At 44.5% G+C, this 9,270-nt stretch overlaps 1 protein-coding gene across 1 annotated transcript in view; it reads right to left on the bottom strand.

The window, feature by feature from the left end:
• LOC125487142 (tubby protein homolog) overlaps positions 1-8,709 on the bottom strand; it is a 12,092-nt gene extending 3,383 nt beyond the window's left edge. Inside the window, exons 1-3 of the mRNA XM_048617387.1 lie at positions 8,669-8,709; positions 5,975-6,089; positions 1,548-1,646 (exon numbers count right to left, since the gene is read on the bottom strand). Of these exons, the coding sequence (XP_048473344.1) occupies positions 1,548-1,646; positions 5,975-6,089; positions 8,669-8,709 (255 nt within the window). The remainder of the gene's footprint in view (positions 1-1,547; positions 1,647-5,974; positions 6,090-8,668) is intronic.
• Between the last annotated feature and the right edge of the window lie 561 nt (positions 8,710-9,270).

Raw genomic sequence — 9,270 nt, 5'->3', positions numbered from 1 at the left:
CAGCGCCGACCCTCCGACAGTGCGGCGCTCCCTCAGCGCCGACCCTCCGACAGTGCGGCGCTCCCTCAGCGCCGACCCTCTGACAGTGCCCACTCCCTCAGCGCCGACCCTCTGACAGTGCCCACTCCCTCAGCGCCGACCCTCTGACAGTGCCCACTCCCTCAGCGCCGACCCTCCGACAGTGCGGCGCTCCCTCAGCGCCGACCCTCCGACAGTGCGGCGCTCCCTCAGCACCGACCCTCCGACAGTGCGGCACTCCCTCAGCACTGACCCTCCAACAGTGCGCACTCCCTCAGTAGACCCTCCGACAGTGCCACACTCCCTCAGCACTGACCCTCCGACAGTGCCCGCTCCTTCAGTCCTACTCTGCAATGTCAGTGGTTTTCTGTGGCCAAATGCTCAGATGATGGCATACCACGACTGGCATCAGTTATTATTGGTCCTCCCTTGTCATTTCTATTCTCCTCTTTATTCCCTGCCTCCTGGAGGTCAGTGCTGGGATCATATCTGCTGTGTGATTATAAACTGGATTTTTGATGCCTTTCCACGGCCTCATTCGTCACCAGGTCCTTTTGAAAGACTTTCATTCAGACGATGTGGGCATTGGTGGCTGGGCTTGCATTTATTGCCTGGCCCTAGTTGCCCTTAGAATGTGGTAGTGAGCTGCCTTCTTGAACCACTGTGGTCCATTTGTTGTGAGTTGACTCACAATGCCCTTAGGGAGGGATTTCCAGGATTCTGACCCAGTGACACTGAAGGAATGGCGAAATATTTCCAAGTCAGGATGGTGAGGGGCTTAAAGGGGAACTTGCAGATGGCGGTGTTCCCATGTATCTGCTGCCCTTGTCTTTCTAAATGGATTTGGTTGTGGGTTTGGAAGGTGCTGTCTGAGGATGTTTGGTAATTTCTGCATTGCATCTTGTACACAGTACACACTGTTCTACTGAGCATCAGTGGTGGAGGGCGTGGATGCTTGTGGATGTAGTGCCAATCAAGCGGGCTGCTTTGCCCTGGACAGTGTCAAGCTTCTTGAGTGTTGTTGGGGCTGCACCCATCCAGGCAAGTGGGGAGTATTCCATCACACTCCTGACTTGTGCCTTGTAGATGGTGGACAGGATTTGGGGAGTCAGGAGGTGAGTTCCTCTTTGCATTATTCCTAGTCTCTGACCTGCTTTTGTAGCCACAGAATTTGCACGTTGAGACCAATTCAGTTTCAAGTCAATGGTAACCCCCAGGATGTTGACAGTGGGGGATTCAGTGATGGTAACGCCATTGAATGTCAAGGGGCAGTGGTTAGATTCTCTCTTGTTGGAAGTGGTCATTGTCTGTCATTTGTGTGGGACGAATGTTACTTTTTGTATTAAACCAGTTTGCTGTTCTGTACATAAAGTCTCAGACATTCAGCCCCAATTTATGAGGTTGGTGTGTAGGAATAGAATAAGGCCATTGAACTCATTGAATAACCTCAAGTGGTGCACTGAGTTTCAGCTGTTCTGATTCTGCCCCCTTTCCCATCCCAGGTGCTAGCCTGAAGGGAATAGACTCACATTCTTGGGTCGAATGGAAACTCTCTCACCATCCAGATTCATTCCTGGGATAATCACTGTCATCTTCCGTGGTCCTTTAAATCCAAGAATGTTTGTTTCCTGTGACGAGAGTGAGGAGAATAAGAAAATGCATGTCATGCTGACATTCCTCTCTCCCAAATCTCTCTCCAATTGTCTCTGGGAATAAGATCTGCCTTGTTTTCAATCTCCAACCAGTTTCCCATTCTCTACCTAAACCCAGAGGCATTTAACCCCAAGTACATGAGTTGGGAGAATGGCATACAGATATAGCAAAGGGCCATTCAACTCATCGAATAACTTCCAGTGGTTCTGTCTCCATTAACCACAACATTCCCAATCACCTTTCTGAAGATGTCCCTCCATGGCCCATCAGATAAAACCATCACAGCCTGGCTCTTCCCTCAGCTTCACTTCCACAAAAGCCAAAGGTCACACAATACTCAAAGGTCACACAGGCCACACAATTCCACATTCTTGTGGACGCATGTTGACATCAAGAGCTGGGATTCAGTCCAAACTTTAAGTCACATGATTCTGGGTTCAAATCACACTCAAGAGCTCGGCTACAGAAACTAAGGCGGGACAGTTCAGTTCTTTACTGAGGGAGTGCTACACTGTCAAAGGAACTGTCTTTCAAATAAATTGTGGCCTTGTCACAGAATCACAAAACTATATCGGTGCAGGAGGCCATTTGGCCCACTCTTCAAAGTGTCCCCCCACAGATAGATGTAAAAGACTAGGTGTCATTGTTTCAAAGGTGAATGGGGAGAGATTTCCCGAGTATCATGGGTCACTATTTATCACAGAAATAGACTATCTGATCATTAACTCATTGCTGCTTGTGGGTGCTCTCTGTGGGTACATTAGCTGCTGTATTTCTCATGGTATAACAGTGACTACACTGCAAAAGGATTGAACTGTAAAGTTCTTGGTATTTCAGGTGGCCTATCTTATTTAAGAAAACAAAAAAAACAAAAGAATTGCAGATGCTGGAAATCGGAAACAAAAACAGAAATTAGTGGAGAAACTCAGCAGGTCTGGCAGCATCTGTGAAGAGAAAGCAGAGTTAATGTTTCGGGTCCAATGACTCTTCTTCCGAACTGATTTAAGAAAGGAAAAAAATTGGTATACGTGCTGAAGATGGGTTAGGGAGGAGAAGGAGTAAATGATGGAGTAAATGGGAGGCAATGGCCTAGTGGTATTATCTCTGGATTGTTAACGTTCTGGGTTCAAATCCCACCACAGCAAATGGTGGAATTTGAATTCAATAGAAAAAAGTCTGGAATTAAGAACCTAGTGATAACCATGAATCCATTATCAATTGTCAGGAAAAATCCATCTGGTTCACTAATGCCCTTTAGGGAAAGAAACTGCCATCCTTACCTGGTCTGGCCTACATGTGACTCCAGACCCACAGCAATGTGGTTGACACTCAACTGCCCTCTGGGCAATTAGGGATGGGCAATAAATACTGCCTAAAAGCAATGCCCACATCCTGTGAATGAATAAAGACAGGTGGAGACAAACCCCAGGGAGAGAGAATAAACAGTTGGACAGACAAAGAAGTGGGTAAATGAATTAGCTGCTAATAGGGGCCATGAGTAGCTGACAATGGGTTATTTGTGATGACAAGGTCTGCTGTGTGGGATATGGAGTAAGGACATGGTAGAAGTTGCTCAGGCCCTAAAATTACTGAAGTTGATATTAAGTCCAGATGGCTGTGAAGTTCCCAAGCATAAAATGAAATGCTGTTCTTTCAGCTTGCGTTGAGCTTCACTGGAGCACTGCAGCAATCCTGAGATACAGATATTTGCCAGGGAACACGCTGCTGTGCTGAAGTGGCAGACAATTGGAAGCTCAAGATCTTTTTTACGGATAGAATGTAGATGTTATGCAAAGCAGTCACCCAGGCTGTACATTTCTCCAATGTAGAGGAGACAACATTGTGAACAATGAATACAGTAGACTGTATTCAGTGAAGTGTAGGGAGGGAAGGAGAATATGTGTCTGGTGATGGCATCTCACTGGAGGTGGTAGAAATGATTCTGCAGATGTGGATGCTGGTGGGATAGTGGAGAGGACAAGGGGAACCCTATTGCTGATGTGAGAGAGAATAGAGGGGGTGAGGGGGTCAGATACACCCAAGACCTGTCAGCCCTGTCAACCACAGTGCTGAGGAGTCCTTGGTTCAGGAAGAAAGTGGATATTTCAGAGGCCCCCTTATCAAAGTTGGCATCATCAGAGCATGCAACAGAAATGGACGATCAGGGAGAATAGAATAGAGTCTTTACAGGAAGCAGCATGCGAGGATGTATCGTCCTGGTAATGGTAGGAATTGGTGAGTTTGTAGTGGATAGGCCAGCCTATCTCCCAAAATGGAAACAAAGATGTTGAGGAAGGGCAGGGAGGAGTCAGAGATGAACCAGGTGAAGGTGAGAATGGAATGGAAACTGGAAGCGAAATTGACGAACTTTTCCAATTCTGAATGAGAGAGGGAAACAGCACTAATGATGTCATTGATATACTGGAGAAAGAGTTGTGGGTGGGGGCCAGAATAGAACTGGAACAAGGAATATTCCACATACCCCACAAAGAGACAGTCATAATTGAGGCAGGTACCCATGGCCAACCTGAAGAAAATGAGAGGAGTTAGAAATTGTTCAGAGTAAGGATGAGCTCAGTCAGATGGAGGAGGGTGATGGATGGAAACGGTTCAGGTCTTTGTTCCAGGAAGAAGTGGAGAGCTCCGAGACCATCCTGATGGGGGATGGAGGTACAATCCCTTTACACATAGTAAAGAGGAGGCGGCTGGAGCATGCAAACTGGAAATTCTGAAACTGATGTGAAGCATCAGAGGAATTATGGATGTAAGTGGGAAGGGACTGGACAAGGCAAGAAAAAAATCAAGTCAAAGTAGGAAGAGATGAGTTCCACAGGGTAGGAGCAGGGACAGGCAGTATCAATGGGTCTGTCCGGGGCAGTTGTGTTTGTGGATTTTGGGGAGAAGGCACAAGTGGCCTGTGCAAGCTTGGGAAATGATGAGCTTGGAGGCATTTGGGGGGTGGCGTGTAGATCATCAGATGAAATGAGGTTGGTGACATTATGGACATAATGACCTAATGTTGTATGGTGGGGTCATGGTCCAGAGGGAGATATGAGGAACTATCTGAGAGTTGATGCTCAGTCCTTGCAATGTAGAGGTCGGTCTGCCAGACAGCAACAGCACCACCCTTCCCAGCAGGCTTTACTATAAAGTCAGGGTTGGATCTGGGACCACAGGGTGCAGTCAGTTCAGAGGGAGATAGGTTGGAATGGGTAAGGGGCAGAGAAATTGAGGTGAATAATCTCACATCGAGTGTGGCAAAAGGAGGGGCTCCAGGTGGAGGGAGTGTTAGACGTGGGTGAAGATGTCTCTGGTGCAGGGAGAGGACTCTTGTCCAAAGAAAAGTGCATGGCAGCAAAGACAACAGAAGAGTTCAATATCAGGTTGTGCCTGAAATTCATTGAGGTGAGGCACAGAGATATAAAACTTGAGACTTTTGCGGAGTACATCTCCCACACTTTGCCCTTCACTCCTTCCCTTCCTTCCCACAACAGTGATAGGGTGCCCTTGTCCTCACCCACTATCCCAACAGCATCCACATCCATCGGATCATTAGCTGCCACTTCTGCCACGTCCAGTGGGATGCCACCATCAGACACACATTCTCCTCCCCTCCTTTGTCAGCCTTCCACAGGGACCGTTCCCTCTGGGACACCCTGGTCCACTCTTCCTTCACTCTCAACACCCCCCCCCCCCCACCCCCGCCACCACAGCCTCAAGGCACCTTCCCCTGCAATCGGACCCAAAACATGAACTCTGCTTTCTCTCCGCAGATGCTGCCAGACCCACTGAGTTTTTCCAGCAATTTCTGTATTTTTTTGTTTATTTATGTTTTCTTTAGCTGAGTCCAGATGATTTGGACATTATTGAGAAGTGCAGGTCTCCCAACATTGACCCTGCAGACACCACGGTTTACCTTCTCAAAATCCAAACTATCGATTGTCACTGCACCTTATTTTCATTATGCAGTTGCCAGGTGCCATGTACATCATGTCCACTAAACATCCTTCAAATCACTGCACCTTCATTTCAAAGACACATAACTTTATAAATCTGCACTGTGTAAAACTCCCAGAGTATGAACCTGCTTTTGTCAAATAGTGTCTGGAAGCCTCTGAAAACCTAATATCAGAGTGAGTGAGCACTGTATTCACCTACGTTATGAACAGGATATTACACTGACAGCTCTCCAATCACAGACACAATTTCTATGTGGAACAATGGTGCAATGCTTATATTCTGTTGCTCAGCTCATTCCTCCCAGTCTTTGAGACGTTAGAACCAATCATAATGAAATACTTACATAACATACAGCTACTATCTCTTCCCGAAGCATCATATTTTCTGGCACCATTGGTGTCTTCTCTGGATTGACTCCATTATCAAACACAGTGAACTTAGTGCCAAAGACATTAGACCTGCCAATGAGCAACATGAGAATGTTATATTCGATAATAGGAAGGGACTGCTCTGTTTGGGACTATGGTGCAATCTGTAAGATTTAAGGAGATACGTTCCAGCAGTTTTGGTTGGTACATTGTAATATACAATGAGGAAATATTTTGATCTGGTAATTATCAAACAAAAAAAATGCATATTATCCAAATGCTGATGAGTTGCAGGGTTCTGAGATGCAGAGGGATCTTGGTGTCATGGTGCATGAATTCCAGAACATTGGTCCTTTGGTGCATCAGGTAATCAGGAAAACTAAATGGATGTTGTACATTGCTGTGGGGAGCAGTTGAATGCAACACTAGGGAGGCTATTCTTCAGTTATGCGGAACGCTGGTGAGACCACATCTGGAGTATTGTGCACTGTACTGTCACTGTACTTACTGAAGGATGTTAAATGCATTGGAAGCAGTTTGGAGAAGGTTTACCAGATTAATTCAAATCCCAGGAACAGGCTACAGACTGTGGGTACAGGCTACTGACCCCAGGCACAGGCTACAGACTGGGAAAGCAGTAGTAGAAAGGGCAGAAGGGACTAAGAGTTCTCAGACTGAGTTCAGGAATGTTTTGTGCAGCAGGATATTTCCAGTCCAGTGAGAAAGGAGGTGCTGCCACATCTGGTTTTCACAGGATAAACAGCAGCTGAACAATGGACTATTTTCAAAGAATAGAGGGTTCAGGAACAGTTGAGGTATATTCCCTCAAAATGGAAATGAAATGTTACAAAGGGGGAGGTCGACTCGTCCCTGATAATTAAAACTGAAATACCCAGAGAAGCTCGCCTCACCTCGTAATCCGTTAAAGGAAGTGTGAAAAGTGGTATAATCTGCCTCTTAGCCCCAGTCTGTTATAAAGGAGTGGTGAAATGAAAGAAATCTCTGATATTCATTTTACAAGCAACAAGTAACAATTTATTTATCTAACAGTGAACAAATTAACAGAACCACTAACAAACTAAACAATTCCCCCCTTAACTACTAATTATTTCTGAATGAAACAAAACTCTAATGATATGCTGTTCCAATAAATACAAATCCGACCTGTATAAAGCAAAGTAATAAGAAAAAAAACTAAAACTTAGTCTCTCGAAATTACAGCCAGGATAAGTCTTCCGGAATGTTCTTTGCCTTCTCAGCTGTTTTCCATTCAAGAATGCCTTTCTCTGTTGATTTCCTGTGTCAGGAACATTAGCTAAGAGTGCTGTAGTACCTTTATTTAGATGGTGCTTACTGAGAGCTTCAAGATTTCTGTGAGAGCCAGTGAGTTCCAATGGCAGTTCACTGTCACACAGATTTTCAAATGCCCTCTTCTTTTATACCCTTGATGACCTATTAATTTCTTACAATAAGATGGGTCCTAGATTGTCAAAACTATATTTGAATTTAATTGGATTTTCGTGTCTAAGGCCTGGTTTAAATTAATTGGCTAAATTCAAAATCCTGTTGTCTTGGTAAAATGCTGTTTTGCCGGCTAACAGTATAGCCGTTCTGATACAATGCTTCAATTTCAAGAACTCTCTGTGTATCTGCTGCTGCCTGTGGGCATTTTGTTTTAATCTCCAAGACCTAGAAAAGCACATCATCTTTTAAAGGGACCACACATTCTTCTCCCCCCCCCATCATTTTACAAATTCTAATGTCCTGCCTTCCAATCCACAACTACTATACCCAACGTCACAAGACCTCCCCACTTAAGAAAAAAATGAACCAGCATGATGAGAAGATGGCTTCATGATTTTTCTAAATCTTAACGTTATTACTAGATACATAGGTTATTAATCTAAAGTTACACATTTCATACTAATTCTATATACATATATAACATTGAACACTACTGTTTATATCTTATATACACATTTTCTATTTAACGCATCCACAATAACATTTTCATGACCTGCAACATGTACAATCTGTAAATTAAACACTTGTAACAGAAGACTCCAACAAAATAGTCTGGTGTTCTTATCTCTATAACTTTCCAAACATGTCAAAGGATTGTGATCAGTGTACACAACCGTCTCTGACACACTGTTTGCAACATAAACATTAAAATGTTGTAAGGCCAGTACCAAACTCAATAACTCTTTTTCAACAGTTGAATATTTTCTCTGGTGGATATTGAGTTTCTTTAAAAACTAACCGATTGGCCTTTCAATTCCACAATTACCCTCCTCGAGCAACACAACACCTGCATTGTTTGTGCCTGATAGTGACTTTAAAGGGTTTCAAGAAATTTTGGTGCGGCTAAAACTGGTGCGGTGGTTGACAATGCTGTTAAATTCTCAACTGCCTCCTGGAATTTCGTGTTCTTCTTCAACAAATCCGTCAGTGGTGCCACCACGTTACTAAAGTTTGGTACAAATTTCCTGTAGAATCCACTCAGTCTCAAATATCATAGCACCTTCTTCTTCAAGGATGGTCTTGGAAATTCCTCGATGACCTGCGTCTTCACGTTCCTTGGTGTCATCTGTCAGTGTCCGATGTTGTATCCTAAGAACATCACTTCCACCTTTACAAATTCTGTCTTTGCCAAATTTATGACCAACTTTGCCTTCCATAGTCTCTCAGCAGGCTCTGCCAAATGCATCACGTGATCATTCCATAAATGGCTAAAGATCACTAAGTCATCTATATAGATGGCACAACCAGTCAGTCCTGCCACAACTCTGTTTATAAAGTCTTTGAAATGTGGCTGGTGCATTCTTCATTCTAAATGGCATTACTTTAAATTGGTATAGCCCATTTGGGGTTCCAAAAGCAAAAACTTCTTTCACTCACTCCAACAAAACTACTTGCCAGTAATCATAAAGTGGCTTGTCCAACTTTTTCCACACAGTCCTGCAGCCTTGGAATTGGGTCTGAGTCTGATTTAGTCATGGCGTTAAACTTCCGATAATCTATGCAGAATCATTGAGTACCATCAGATTTGGGAACCAACACGATCAACGAACTCCACTCGCTTTGACTCAGCTTGATGATGTCTTCTTGGAACATCACTTCCACTACATTCTGTACCTATGTTGCTTTGAAAGCATTAAGCCTATAGGGTTGAGATAGCAAGAACAGCAGATGCTGGGGTCAGAAATAACACAGTGTGGAGCTGGAGGCGCACAGCAGGCCAGGCAGCATCAGAGGAGCAGGAAAGTTG

This window comes from Rhincodon typus, chromosome 37, assembly GCF_021869965.1.
Source record: "Rhincodon typus isolate 14 chromosome 37, sRhiTyp1.1, whole genome shotgun sequence".
In the NCBI taxonomy this organism is placed as follows: domain Eukaryota; kingdom Metazoa; phylum Chordata; class Chondrichthyes; order Orectolobiformes; family Rhincodontidae; genus Rhincodon; species Rhincodon typus.
The sequence above is the reverse complement of the archived record's forward strand: the minus strand, read 5'-3'. Positions and strand labels throughout refer to the sequence as shown.